This window comes from Candidozyma pseudohaemuli (assembly GCF_003013735.1).
Source record: "Candidozyma pseudohaemuli strain B12108 chromosome Unknown scaffold00006, whole genome shotgun sequence".
Lineage (NCBI taxonomy): Eukaryota > Fungi > Ascomycota > Pichiomycetes > Serinales > Metschnikowiaceae > Candidozyma > Candidozyma pseudohaemuli.
The window spans coordinates 35,321-49,174 of NW_020194440.1; the positions used below are offsets into that span (position 1 = coordinate 35,321).

General features: G+C 51.0%; 7 protein-coding genes across 7 annotated transcripts; 3 read left to right on the plus strand and 4 right to left on the minus strand.

Annotated features, from left to right (window-relative positions):
- Positions 1-118: 118 nt before the first annotated feature.
- On the minus strand, positions 119-1,738 carry JEN2 (Jen2p; the record flags this gene model as incomplete). Its single annotated transcript, XM_024858097.1, has 1 exon — positions 119-1,738. One exon carries the CDS (start codon positions 1,736-1,738, stop codon positions 119-121), a length of 1,620 nt encoding a protein of 539 aa, XP_024713503.1.
- Positions 1,739-4,041: 2,303 nt separating this feature from the next.
- Positions 4,042-4,959, minus strand: C7M61_002734 (uncharacterized protein; the record flags this gene model as incomplete). Its single annotated transcript, XM_024858098.1, has 1 exon — positions 4,042-4,959. The coding sequence occupies one exon, from the start codon at positions 4,957-4,959 to the stop codon at positions 4,042-4,044; it is 918 nt and encodes a 305-aa protein (XP_024713504.1).
- Positions 4,960-5,697: 738 nt separating this feature from the next.
- Positions 5,698-7,512, minus strand: C7M61_002735 (calnexin; the record flags this gene model as incomplete). The annotated part of the gene is made up of 1 exon (XM_024858099.1): positions 5,698-7,512. One exon carries the CDS (start codon positions 7,510-7,512, stop codon positions 5,698-5,700), a length of 1,815 nt encoding a protein of 604 aa, XP_024713505.1.
- Positions 7,513-7,717: 205 nt separating this feature from the next.
- Positions 7,718-8,322, minus strand: ECM1 (Ecm1p; the record flags this gene model as incomplete). The annotated part of the gene is made up of 2 exons (XM_024858100.1): positions 7,718-8,241; positions 8,310-8,322. The coding sequence occupies 2 exons, from the start codon at positions 8,320-8,322 to the stop codon at positions 7,718-7,720; spliced, it is 537 nt and encodes a 178-aa protein (XP_024713506.1).
- A 510-nt stretch (positions 8,323-8,832) lies between these two features.
- Positions 8,833-9,373, plus strand: C7M61_002737 (uncharacterized protein; the record flags this gene model as incomplete). Its single annotated transcript, XM_024858101.1, has 2 exons — positions 8,833-8,956; positions 9,069-9,373. The coding sequence occupies 2 exons, from the start codon at positions 8,833-8,835 to the stop codon at positions 9,371-9,373; spliced, it is 429 nt and encodes a 142-aa protein (XP_024713507.1).
- Positions 9,374-10,099: 726 nt separating this feature from the next.
- On the plus strand, positions 10,100-10,702 carry C7M61_002738 (uncharacterized protein; the record flags this gene model as incomplete). Its single annotated transcript, XM_024858102.1, has 1 exon — positions 10,100-10,702. One exon carries the CDS (start codon positions 10,100-10,102, stop codon positions 10,700-10,702), a length of 603 nt encoding a protein of 200 aa, XP_024713508.1.
- A 1,923-nt stretch (positions 10,703-12,625) lies between these two features.
- Positions 12,626-13,753, plus strand: C7M61_002739 (uncharacterized protein; the record flags this gene model as incomplete). The annotated part of the gene is made up of 1 exon (XM_024858103.1): positions 12,626-13,753. One exon carries the CDS (start codon positions 12,626-12,628, stop codon positions 13,751-13,753), a length of 1,128 nt encoding a protein of 375 aa, XP_024713509.1.
- Between the last annotated feature and the right edge of the window lie 101 nt (positions 13,754-13,854).

The following is a 13,854-nucleotide window of genomic DNA, read 5'->3' on the forward strand; positions in this document are numbered from 1 at the left end:
AAGCTTAACACAGAAGCTTAACTTCCCCGTGCATACTATAATAGACTTACAGGATCCCCTTTTGTAAAGTACAACCAGCCCTGTCCGGAGGGCTGCAGCTTAATATTCAAATACATAATTACTGTTTGGGGGCGGCCTCAATGTGAGTAATTTCGGCCTTCTTCTCAAGATCGTCAGTCTCGATGTGAGCAACATCTCTCTTGTTAAGAGAGTCCAAGCTGTCGTCTCCTTCTCCAGAGCTGTGGACACTGTCATCCTCGATCTTGGCGTCTCTCATCATGTTGAAGTCAGCACCTCTGTTCTCTGGACCAATCAAGATAATGAAAAACATGTAGGCGAAAACGGCACCGATGAAAATGGCCATCACCTTCGAATAGTCGTACACCATCTTACCGTCTGGGGCTCTCACGGGCCAGTTTTCTCCCATTCTACTCTCGATGGTAGAGGAGGCTGAAGAAGCCAAATTACCCAACTGGTACGAAAGACCCACCACCAAGGCTCTGTAGGCTGGAGGAGACAATTCAGACAAGTGGATTGGAACCACACCCCAGGCGCCTTGCACACCTGCTTGTAAGAAGAAAGCACCAGCATTGATGGCACCAGTACGCAAGTAAGCCCATGGGTAGATCATGGCGGCACCCAAAATGACCGCCAAAAGAATCGTCAATCTTCTGCCAATAAAAGTGGAAAAGTGACCACACACAAAACCGCCAAACAAGGCACCCAAGTTGGCAACAACGTTGGTGACTGTGGATCTGTCCTCGCCAAATTGCAATTGCACCTTCAACAAGGTAGGGTACAAGTCCTGAGAGCCGTGAGACATGAAGTTGAAACCCACCATCATGAACACACAGTAGATCATCATGAGCCAGTAACGTCTGAAGGCTTCCTTGGCGGAGTCGGACAAGGTGAAGAATTTTTTGGCGGTTGGCTTGTTTTCCTGCTCTTTTTCCATGATTTCCTTCTGGCGAATGTAGGTGTCTGTTTCTGGGAAACAAGCTCTCCAGATGATGAAAAGCACCGGAGGACCGGCGGCAAACCAGAAAATGGATCTCCAGCCTTCGGGCGAGTTTGGAACAATGGCTCTGTTGAAAATGACTGTCAAAAGGTAGCCCAAGGCGTAACCTTCCTGGAAAATACCCGACAAGACACCTCTGCAGTCGACAGGGACGTCATCCAAAGAGGTGGCCAAAGAAAAACCAAATATACCGCCCATTGCTATTCCAAAAAGAGCACGGACTCCCAAAAATTGCTCAAACGTTTTCACAAAACCAGTGCCAATTTGCAACACAACCAAAAGACTCAAGTTGACAATGTAGGGCCATTTACGGCCGTATCTGTCACCCCAGAAACCGAAAATCAACGCACCCACGGAACGCAACATAAGCACCAAAGTGATGCCCCAGGTGACGTCGGTGACGGATTTATCGAACGTCTCGGCGATTTCGTGGGTGTTCAACGAAACAGTGAAAAAGTCAAAGGCATCCCAGGTCCAGCCTGCGAAACCCATGAAGAAGTAGTTCCAGTGGTGCCAAGTCATCTGCTTCAATGGGTAGAACGGGTTGAAAAGCTCCCGCTTTGAGTACGAACGAAGCTCTTTTCTGGACGGGAAAAGCGACGATACTCGGGTGGAAAGGTACTTCTTGATAGCCCTGGAAGTGAGCTGAGGAGGCTGGATTACATGTTTGTTGTGCTCCTTGACGTACTCCAGGTGCATGGAGGAGGTGATGGAGGCCATGGCTGGGTGATGGAGAATACGGCGAAATCAGCAGAATGGGTGCAACTTATATAGGGCTACATGGGACAAAGAAACCAACCAGCTTTTTTTTTTTTTTTTTTTTTTTTGCAGCACGAAGGGCTGATTCCGGGCTGCTACTCCAGCGCCCCGCAGCCGCCCCCGTCTTTTTGGTCAATCGACTGTCAGCCTCGTCTCCAGTCCGCAAAGAAGGTTAAGTGGAGCGGCTATTAAAAGCAGTAAAGCGAGCTCGGATGCATTCACGGACCACACAAAAGCGTACGCCGCGTGCCCCACAATGCGGGGTGCATAGCTCTCTCAAGCTCTCTCACAGCGTAGCCGAGCCAGGATGATCTGATACCGTGGGGGCGCCTAGCTGGAATGGGGAACCCGGGAGGTTTATTTTTTTGTGGTGCTCTGGTTTTGGAGGGGTGGTTTTGCATGGAGCAAGAACCCCCGGAGGCTTTAGTTGGTGGAGACTCGGAGTGCCCCACCGAGAATCTCGGGCTCCTCCCCCACGCCGGTGGATTGTTTGTCAGACGGACAATAAGGTTTCAAAGCGCGGTTTCCAGAAACTTGCTGGAGACAATACGGCTTTTACGGCCTTGGTGAGTCACCCGGGGGCCTGAAGGAGCCTGGATTCCTGCAAATAACAACAAAACCACCAAAAAACTACCGCCGTAACCGCCCTGGAGTTATTGCAAACCAGCGCCCAGCTTTTTCCTGCGCCGAACGTAAAATATGCCATTTTGCTGTCAGCGCACCTGTCAAAGCGACAAAGTCCCGCGCGGAGGGGTGCTTTTTTTTTCCAACCTGCCCCAGCTTCTGCCACCACGGGTTTCACCGGAAAACGGCCGCATCAGCACGCCTATGTCGTATATTAGGCAGCTCTGCAACGCCTTCAGCCGTTGAGACAATCCTCCCACGCTTCCTTCATGCGGCAACTAGCACATACTGCCCCACCTCCTGCACACAGCCGTCCCACCACTTCGGAAGCAAGCAGGACGGCCCGAACCTTCACGTATCAACATTCACCTTTAGCTTTGGTTGCGTGTATCCCTTGCTCTTTCGATAAAAACGTCACCCCTGCCACGGCAATTGACTTTCTTGTTCGAGGCGCAGGGCGTTGCAGATCCATTTCCCACGCCCCAAGCCTCACCTACAGATTTCTTGATGTTTCATTGTCGACTGCTACATTCCTCTTTTTTTGCTCTTGTTTCTCTCTAATTTTCCAACGATAATTGCCAGCCGTCCATTGTTCACGCCTCGCCCTGCCCAACAACCATTCCCGGAATTTCACGATCCCGGTTTTCGCCAATGGATAGGAAGCGGGGCAGTGGGGGTTCGCCTTTTCGGTCTGGTGATCACCCAAACAGAGGTGGTGGGGCAGAATTGAAAAGCAAAGTGGACTGAGTGTTGGAGGGGGACCCCGGAGTCCAAGAAAAAACTCCCTGTTCTTCTGGAATTCGGGACCCAGGGGACCTCTGGAAACAATGCCCCGGGATCCCAACACGCAAGGCGTTTTTGCTGGTGCACCTGCTTTTCCAGGGATATTTTTTATTTCTATCAATTGAATCTCCATTTTGAGTTTCAGCCGTGGATATCGGCTCCTCGATGTACTCTGCGAACATACGGTTTTTTCCGATCACCGTAGATCCCAGGATATCCTCTTCTCGATGGGGTTGTTGAGTGAATTTTTTTGGTCCCGATATCCACGGACCCTGAGGCTCAAAACGATGGAAGACTGCCTCCATTCTTCCTTGTTCTCCATCTTTAGCCTTCTCCACCGTAACCAACAAAAAAATCAATTCGATGACCTCCGGCGGTTAAGCTTAAACATCGGGCGGTTAAGCTTTAAGCTTGAATAATTTTTCCAGAGGCTTGCTTTTGTGCTACATTGTATGCCCCCCAGACTTTCACCACGTAAACGAGATGCACGATGCATTAGTACATGAGCACTGCTCGTTGGTGATAAACCCGGAATCCGGTTTAGATGAATTCTGCAGTGATTCGTATGTTTTGAAGAGCAAACTTCCACAAAACTTTTCAATTGATTTCTCCATACAAAGAACTACCATCCGAGGTTGTCAGGTGTTGCTCATGACTAAACAGTGGGGAGGAACAAAGTGGGGCACTTCAAGGCACCCCTACATAAGGCCAATGGGGAAGCTTTGCTCTCCACTGTCGCTACAAAAGAAATTTAGCTACGTCCACACGTGAAAAAACATATCAATTCGAATGAAGCGGTCGTTAAGAATGTCCAAATGTCAAAAACTTTTAGGCGCCGATATCAGCGGCAGCGCGCTTTAGATCTCGTAATCGGCAATGACGGGTCTGTGGTCACTCATGTAAAAGTCAAAGTAGTTGGGCACCACACCGTAGGTTTGCCAGTGGCTGTCGTTGCCAGACCAGATGTAGTCAATGATGGTGTTGGCCTCGTGGTCACGGGTGAAGTCACTGAAGGTCGAGTTGTAGCCGTAGCCCTTGCCCTGGATTCTGGAGTCCTTGAAGCCTCCGTCGGTCAAAAGGTGGTATGGCTCGTCGGTTGGCTCGGTGTTGAAGTCTCCACACAAGAAAGGAATCTCGGGACCGTCCTCCATCTTGCTCATGAGCAACTTGGCCAGCTTTCTTCTGGCGGTGACACCCTTGTGGTCAAAGTGGGTGTTCAACACCTTCACTCTCTGGCCGTTCAGCTTCAGCTCCAAAATCACCGTGGTGACAATTCTCTCGAGAGCAGCGTCCCAGCCCTTGGAAGGCTTGTCTGGGGTAGGGCTGAGCCAGTAGGTCTTCTTCTCAATGGCATTCCAGTCGTCGTTTCTGAAGAGAATTGGAGCGTATTCACCCTTGTACTTTCCGTCAGTACGGCCGACACCGTAGTAGTCCCACTCGTTCTTGTTCTTCAGGTTCAAGTCGCCCAAGATATCCTCCAATTGGTTGCGGAGAACCTCCTGCAAGCACACCACGGAAGGACCAGCCTGGGTGTGGAATCTGATGCTCTCAGACACCAATGGCTCTCTCTCGCTCCACTTGTGCTCTCCAGGAACAAGGTTCTTGTTGTCGTATCTGATATTGTTTGTGTAGAGTCTAATCTTCATGGCGGCGGCGGCGGGAAGTGTTATGTCAAAAATCACCAAAAAGGCTGCTGTAACCAAGACAAATGCGAGTCTAGTGAACTTGGTGACGTTACCTCTCCTGTTAGAGGTGTTCGCGGTTCCAATCGACATGTTAGGCGCAGGCAATTAACGAATAGGGTAAGGGTGTGTACACTGCTTGTTGTGAGATAACACCGATAAAGACCATTTGTGGAGGGAAAGAGCCGGGGTCTTTATACGCCCGCAATTTAGCCCAAGGTGGGTTAGTGTCTTATGAGAGAAGGCGATTTTCCACGGCTGGCCGCCACGTGAGGCAAGGAGAGCTAAAACTCAACCTTTGTCTGCAACCAAACTTGCGTTTTGGTGGCCTGCCGCAGATAATGCATTGTTCTGGCGACGCACATGCACGTCGTCTGTGCCCTCAGTATGGGCAACACTCTCAACCACTGCGCCCTGACAATGGGCAAAGCTATCAAAAGCTGCGCCCTAGCAAAGGGGCACTGGTTGAAACTGAGCCCTGTGATCTGGTATCGGCAACGGCAGCCCCTGATGAAGTTTTTGCTCCAACTTTTGCTCTAATACTTCTATGGCCCATGTGCGCACTAAGCCCTGTAGAAGACAGCCCTCACAATAGGACAGGCACACTGATGGATGTGATTGCGAAATCACCTAACGTCTTGTGAAACAAAGAAGGTCGTCAGGAACAAGCGCCCTAGGGGCCCGGCGCTACGGCTGGCTTTGTGGCCGAATCGTTGATTTTGTGACCGCTTTCGAACCCGCTCTGCCTCCCGCGCAACGCTGAAACCTACGAGCCAAAGCCTAATTCCCAAGCCGGCCCGGATCGAAGATTTTCCCAAATTCTCTCCTTCTCTAGTTTCCAGCAGCCCTTTTCCTCAATCCGTCACCGTCTCCAGCCCTGGCCCCTGTGGACCCACCCACGGGGTCTATTTGCTCCGTGCCTGTTGCAACTTGCGTTTCACCAGTTTTTGCGCTACCGCCCTCGTTTTTAGCGACCGCAGCACCTTGAGGCTTTGCTTCGCTTCGCAGCTTAGCTGGTGTGCTTGGATCACCTGTCAAACCGTTACGCCCCGTGGGCCCCGCTGCATTCTTAGCGTTGAGCGCCACAAACATCGCCACGTTGACGGCCACGAATACGACCGTAAGCCCGACCACCCCAATGGCGCAATACACTGCGAATCTGACGGGGTTTTGCGAGATGGCAATTGCAGGATCGGCCTGGAATTCGGCCCAGTAGTCCATGGCGTCGTCGTAGAGCGACTTGTAGTAAAGACCAATAAGCTTGATGGCGTCGTGCACCAAGTTCTCGCTGTCTTCGTCAAGATAGTCCTCAAACGTTGGTGGAGGCGGCTTGGCGTCATGCTCGGGCTTGGGCTTGTTGGCTGTGTAGGTTTCCCACTCAAGTTGCAGCTTGGGGACAAAGGTCTCGTTGCCGATCCGCTCAGCTTCCTCCACAGAGCGGCCGAGGTAGATGTTGGTGAAAAGCACCCCCTGTGTCATTGTCCAGAGCTCAAAGCCCAATGCGTCTATCGGTGCGATCAAGTGCGAATGGTCCTCGTTGCCAAAACGTGGGTTCTTGATCTTGGGCGTCCTCCACACACCCATGTAGTTAGGGTTTTCGATCAGCGGAGCGGTCCAAATTCCCTTGTACTTTGGATTGGGCACCTCGGGGGCTTTCCACTCGCCGCAGCCGTGGAGACACTCGGGGTTTCTCATCATGGGCGGAGTCCACTCGCCGTCCTCTTCCTCGAGCCACATAGCCGGCTTCGTAGCCTTGGGGTTGGGGATCTCGCTGGGCACAGCAGGGTCATCGTTCCAGCCCTCAGGCTTTTTGATGGCGGGGTCGGGAATCCAGGGACTGCCGTAGACCTCGTCCCAGTCGTCTGGCTTGACTGCCTCGGGATCAGGAATGAAGAATTCGTCGTCCCAGTCGTCTGGCTTCTTCGCAGTCTTGTCCTCGATATACTCGGGCTCAGACAATGGCGGATCCATGAACTTGGAAGACGTGAATGCGTTTCCGGCCTTGGCCACGTCTCCATTGAGTCTGATCTCGGTGCTTCCGTCCGCCTTGAAAATCAACGTGTACAAGTTGGTGAGAACGTGGTTTCTAGCCATTGGAGGCCTTTTGAGTCGATGCTCCACCAACTCGCCGCTTTCCTCGTCGAGCTTGCGCACAATGAAGTGCACCTTGCTTTCCGATCCACAAATGTCAGGTCCGAACATCACCTCAAACGGAGTCCTGTCACTGAATTCCTCCTCGACCGTGCCTTCGCTGAGAAGCTTGATGTACCCACCGCTGCAAGAAACGCCTTCCTGGAATTTCACCTCGAATTGAACAACAAGATCACCGTTTTCGCCCTTGACAAAGGTCTGAGGGAGCTTCTTGGAGATCGCGTAGTAGGCTGCTTCTTTCGCCATAAGCAAGCCTTTCTCGTTTTCAAACGCCTGGTACTTGGACTTGTCGGTAATCTTCCATTTGCCAAAGTAGTTGTAAGGTCCTGACTTCTGACTCTGAGAAGGCACCCATCCTGATTCGAGTAGAGACGGGTAATCGAACTGTTCAAGGAAGGAATCTTCCTGAAGCTGTGATTGGTCAAAAGGCACAAATTGCTCGGCTAGGGCCGTGGCAGCCAGAGTCAGGAGCAAAGCCAAATGCAGAAATTTCATAGCTTTGATTTGGTGAGTTCTTGGTGATGTTGCAGCCGGAAGAAGTAGCTGGAAATCTACGCCATGTCTAGCTGTATGCAGGTCAGTCACTATGGATTCTACTACTAAGGAGCCGTTGGTGCCGAAATCACAACTAAACCGTGTTCAAAACGTATATACCCATTGTCTAATGTACAGAGTTGGTGCAGAAGGATCAAACTTCCCTTTAAGCCTCGGTCTCTTCAAGCAATGCAAAAGCATTCTGGTCTGGCTTTGGTGCTTTCTGAGCTTCCTCCTCCTCGGGCTTCGTATCCTTGAAGAATTCCTCCACATATGCATCCTCCTCGTCCATCTCCATCTCTTCCTCCAGCTTTGGCTTATCCTGCTTCTTCAAATCCTCCACGAGCCTCACGTTCAAGCCCTTGTTGATCTGGTCCCAGCCCAGCTTTCTTGCCGTCTGCACGTACTTGGCACGGTCTATGCTCTGCTGAATCTTGCTGGCCAACACACCGTCAAGCTTCAGGTTTCTGTCCAACTTGTGCTTCAAGGCACTGGTCTTTCTCTTGTTGGACTTTTTGCGGATGGCATCGTTCTCCATCTTTTTTGCTAAAAGGTTTTCGTTCTTGATGGTTGTTCTGATAATGGATTTACGAACATCGCTGTTCTCTCCCTTGGCCACGTTGGCCAAGGACTTTGCTTCACCATCGAGGTTGATCTCACCTCTGCGGGCGGCTCTGCTGTGCTTGGAAACTGCTGTTAGTATATTGTGGAGGAGCCTTATTGAAGAGTAAAGGCTATATATGATTTTGTCAACATACCCTTCTTTGCCATGGTGGATAACAGATGGGTTCTTTGATCCGATGAGGTACTAATGCACAGTTGTGTGTAGAAGTCTCATAGAGCGATGCGCCTTGTGGGACTAGGGAGTCACTACAGAGGAATTGACATGGACAAAAAGCGGGAATGACTGGAAAAGGGCTGAACTCGGTTTTGGTGATTTTCAAACATTTAAAGCTTTTTTCCTCCCTCGAGCCTTAGTATTATAGGGCACCATAGTCCACCCATAGAAGATATATCAAGCCATTGTCAATAACTGCAGAGCCCGAACATTGATTAACTTAACCACTTGAAAACTTATAACAGCTTTGCTTCATTCACTCGACTTCTTAGGAGAGTACAACTGCCATCGAATGCAATGTCTATCGATTAGCTACCAGTGTCTCCTGACCCGCGTCACATGACTTAGCGCACTGTAGGTCCGCTAATGTCTGGTCCTGGTTTCTTATCACGAACCACTATCTCATTCCTGATACACAAAAGCCAAAACAACCTTCTACCACAATGAACATCCCAGAACCAGAATATGACCTGAATCGTTATCGTCCAGTTACCGGTGCCTCCGGTAGCTGCTTGTATGCCGACAAGGCTGTCAACTACAACACCGCTGCTACCCAGCTTAACCAGTGTTCGTTCCTAGCTCCGTCAGCTCCGTCGTGTCTGTGACTTCGCAATTCTGATTTCCCGCTCCGCTATGAAGGTGAGCGTTCGGCGGGGTACGCGTCATGTCCATCTACTAGATGGGTGGATCGAACCTTTACCTGCTAAGAACCCAATGGGCGTGTTTCTCATGAGCACGGAGGGGGTCCAAGCGTTGGTTGCAAAAGATTCCTTGCGTTCATGTGTGGATTTCGTAGAAATGTGTGAAGAGAAGTTGGGAATCGCAGGGTGCTACATCTTGATCCCAAAGAGAACCAATGGAGCCCAGCAGATGGTCAAGTTTTTGAGCCAGTGTCTCGATGTGAGCTTTGCAGAAGCTAAAGGCGTTGAGCTGTTGAGAGGTTATGATTCCCTAGACTGGTATATCTGCAAGTGTGAATTATGATTGGTACGAGGTGCCGCATGGTCATTGGCGCTGTGGCCAGGAGTCGTCAAAGGGCGTTGACCACTTCGCCTTTTTCTGTATACCTAACGATAATGACAATTTATTTCATAAGCTATATGGTGGTAGCCACAGTATAAGCGTAGATTGCATAGGATGGTATCCAGAGAAGCATGAGGTTTTTCTTTGTTGAGCCGCTAGGATGTAGTGAAAGCTATAACAAGATTGTAGTTGTCTTCTGACCTTTAAAAAAAAAACGTTTTGGTCTGGAAACATATTATGGATTCAGAGTATCAATACGAACGACGACACAATGGCCACTATCGCTTGAATTTGACCTTGTTGCCTCCAATTGGGCCATCTACAAATAACTCAAGAAACTCAGTTCAAAATCTAACGTTACTGATTTTTTAGGTTCATATCACCAAGTACCCACTTGTTCGAAGAACCGCTCGAAAACTGATTTTTCGTCTTTCGCAGCCAAACCGTAGCATATCCACCAGAACGCAAACCATCAAGATAATTCAAAAATCGCTTAAAAAATCAAAAAGCTACAAGGTCATCAAAGAAATCCCCACTAACTGACCACAAGCAAAAACCATACCACACAGCCCTAATCCAATATCCCATCCCCATCTCGTCACAAGTCTCTGCGGTGCTGCCCCCTCGACCCCCGTACACCAATACTTACTGCCACTATCAAACTTTGCTCATACCACCAAAACCAGCATGCTTCAACTTGGATTCCGCATAGGACGGGCAAAAGCTCTTCCCTCGATATGGCGTGGCCTTGCCACCCCGCAGCCCTTGTTACAGTCCATCAGGCTCAATAGCAGCCAGGCTGCGCACAAGCACCTTGACGATGGTGTTCCTCCTCTGGACACTGTGGTGAGGTCGATCCCCGTGTCAGTGGAGAGGGAATTGCCTGATCCGTTTAAAAAGAAGAAGCAGAACAGAAGATACTTCTGGGCCTACGCCGTGGGCACGACGCTTTCGTGCGTGCTTATTTTCAACTACGAGAAGACGAGGTCACCCATCGTGAACTCTGTGCTCTACTGCTTGAGAAGATCCGAACATGCTAAGGCTGCACTCGGTCCAAATATCGGATTCGCGAGCCTGTGGCCGTGGATCTGGGGCACGCTCAACACCGTCAAGGGTAACATCGACATCACGTTCCAGGTGAAGGGTGACACTGGCGGAGGAAACTTGCACCTCAACGCCACGAGAACATCCAAATTGGTGCCTTTCGACATTCACGCATGGACGTTGCAGACGGACTCGGGCGAGGTGATCGACTTGGCCAAGGATGCGTCGGTGGAGTTTGAGTTGTAAGAGCCCAGTCCAGCACAGCGAGGCTCGCGGACAAGAAAATTTGTACATAGCTAATGGAGAACGTTGGGATTGTGTGTAAGGCAGATCGACGGAAGAGAAGCATGGTGATTTGGCGTTTCGGGATCGAGCAGGCTGGGTCGGGGCTGTGGTGCAGTGGATGCCATTCCTTGGCTAGACAGCGAGGTCCGTATATATTAAGAGCCGCCAGGAGCCAATGTAGGAGAGACGTCGAAGAGAAATTCACGAACGTTCATTACGAGGATTGGAGCAGGGTATGTGGAAGGTCTAAATATAGCGCTCGTCAAGCACATTGTGAGTAGATAGACGAAAATACCCAGATGAGCCGGCGATTCCGCCATCCCACACCAGGCCATACCAGTCAAGCCCGGCCAGGTGCCCCGCCTCCACTAGATCTGTCAAAAACCACGCTTCGCCAAAGCTAAAATACGCCGTTGCAGGTGTCAAAATTAGCTGCTGCGGTCCAGTTTGCAGCCAAGTCGTGGGCCGATTCCAGCCAAAAGGGTGCCGAATGCGGCAACAGTGACACCGACGGGGCGTGCAAAGATACGGAGAGAAGCCGAAGATCGAAGAGATTGGTTGTTTGGAGGTTTTTTACGAAAGAGGAACCAAACAATGAGAGAGAACAAGGCCCACTTCGTCTAAATCCTGGGCACCTGAATCGGCCAATGGGCCATTTTTCAGCCGAATCAGATCAACCGGATTGGGGCACCCTCGGAATGGCGCGGGAGGTTGCGCAGGGAGCCACGACGTCAGGACCATTTGCAGCAACTGAGAGACAGAGCACAAAAGGGAGAAAAACGGGAAAGGGATAATTTCCACAAAACGGGGTGATGCTTTACTGGGCGCCCCAAGACTCCTGCCTTCGTTTTCTCGTTTTTCTCAACCCTTTCCGCAAATGGTCCCCCAAAACCTGGGCACAGCATTGCGTCTGTGGTCCGCAACAGCTCTACCGCTGCACTCACTGCACTCCACCGAGAATTACCGCCCACGGCCCCTGGAGGGTGATTGGAAAAAAAAAAAAAAACGAAAAGAATGCTTTACCATCACGAAGTGCAATCATCAAAAAATCAAAAAAAGAAAGAAACGTTCAAGTGGAAATTCGCCGAGGGAGCACCTGGTCCCGCCGGTGGGCGCAGGAAGGTGCACTGGGCCAGCGCCCAGGGGGGTTTAGGAGAGGTGCTGCTGGGCGCCGGAGGCTGCGCAAACAAAACGCTGGCAGGGCACCACCGGAAGTCGAAGAACGAAGGACCGGAAATTTAATTAAATTACTGTGCTTTAAGCTATTTTCAGAAGCCAGCACCGACCGTCGCAACCGGAACTCCAGGCGAGCGCTCGACGTTTGCTGAGAGCCGCTGACAGCGCCAGGAACACCCCCGGAAGTTCGCCGCAAACGGCACCGGAAGTCACGTGAGAGCAATAGAAGCGGCGGCCGGTTTGTGCCCCGGTGCACCCCCGACTCAGCGCCTCGGAAAAGCCTGCCTGAGCCACCTGAGACAGGTCGAAGCTGGCGTGGACAGAGACAGGGCTCCAAAAAAAAAAAAAAAAGTTAAGACAACCTCCATTATCTGCCACCTCCGTGCGTTCGACTTTTTTTTGCTATCCCACCCTCCGTCGCCATCAGACCAATACCGTCTGCTCCGCCCTAGCACATCCCCCTATTCCGCACCGGGTTCTCTTTCATAAGAAAACATTTTTATTACGGGAGTAGCTGAGATCCTGGAAACCGCCAACCGCAAGAACCAGTTTCCTCCAGCCCCAAAAAAACTCCTCCCGCCTCCGTTCATGAACCCGACCTTCGCTCAGTAATATTGTCCCTTCGCTTGTGTATCTTTTTATTGTTCTCCCCGCAGAACAGCTAGCTGAACGAACAACACCCCTACTCCTCAGCCTCCGCAAAACCCCATGGGCTACGATAACTCCTTAGCTGTGGGCCTCTCGGTGGGTATCCCGTGCTTTGTCATTCTCTGCCTCTGTGTCGTGTTCTACTTTCGAAATCGGAAGCGCCAGAGAAAAGAGGACACCATGGAGCAGGATATCGACGTGGAGCTCAGAGACGACAACTCCTTCAACCAGTTCCAGGACGCCTTACATAGACAGCAGAACTACGATAAAAAAGAGTGCTCGGACTCCGCCACCGCCCACGAGAAACAGGTGCTGTCCACAGACTTGGATGTGCACGGTGACAACACCTCCCTGTCGAGAGGTCTGTCTGCTAGCAACACCTTCAGCGAGCAGAAGAAGACCAACTTCTTCACGCCTCCTCCTAGCGTGTTGAATGGCAACAGCGCCCGCTACATCCCTCACTCCGCCTCCTACAACAGCTCGCCTGGCATGCACCAAAAATCGCCGTCGGCCTACGACGTCTACGACACATTCATCCCCATCTTGGGCTCGCATAACTCCACCGCCGGCGACCTCAGCGAGTTGACGCAACCACCGCCTGCGGTTCATCACGACGGCAAGTCGTCCGCAAGCAGCAGCAACACAAGTCTAATAGGCGGATCGGGCCTCAACGGCGGCCTGGTCATGGCCACAGGTTCAAACAACCACAACAACCACAATGGTAACAATAACCGCTCGCTAGAGAACCTCGCCAAGCAACTCCACCATTCACAACTATTCGATAAACTTCCTTCTAGAGCCGCAACGGTGTCAGTCAAGCAGAGGCCCCAGGTGCCTGTCAACAATAACTCAAGCACAGAGCTTGTGAAGGACTACTTCCAAAACGACGCCATCAACGAAAATTACATTGTCCAAGTGCCCTCAAGGGACGACGAGGATGACGAAGACCGCACTTCCACGCCGCGCCAGAAGCACATCTACTTCCAACGAGTTAACGGGGATGCTGACAGCGATGAGGCAAAGAAAAATAATTTGATGGTCACAGAAGAGGAAGTTGACACGCCGAAGACGGAGTCTGTCCCTCGGAAAACGGCGTACAGTGGCATTGGCAATATCGAGGGTAACTTCGATAACAACATCGCCACAGAACGCTTTGACGAGGAGGAACCTGACGTTGTATTTAAGTGAGTGCTGGATGCTCGCTGACTAGTTTATTAATGGCTTATACTGCTCGCTCAATCGGGAATGTAGTGATGATCTCTATGTATGTGTCGCGAAGCTCTCATATT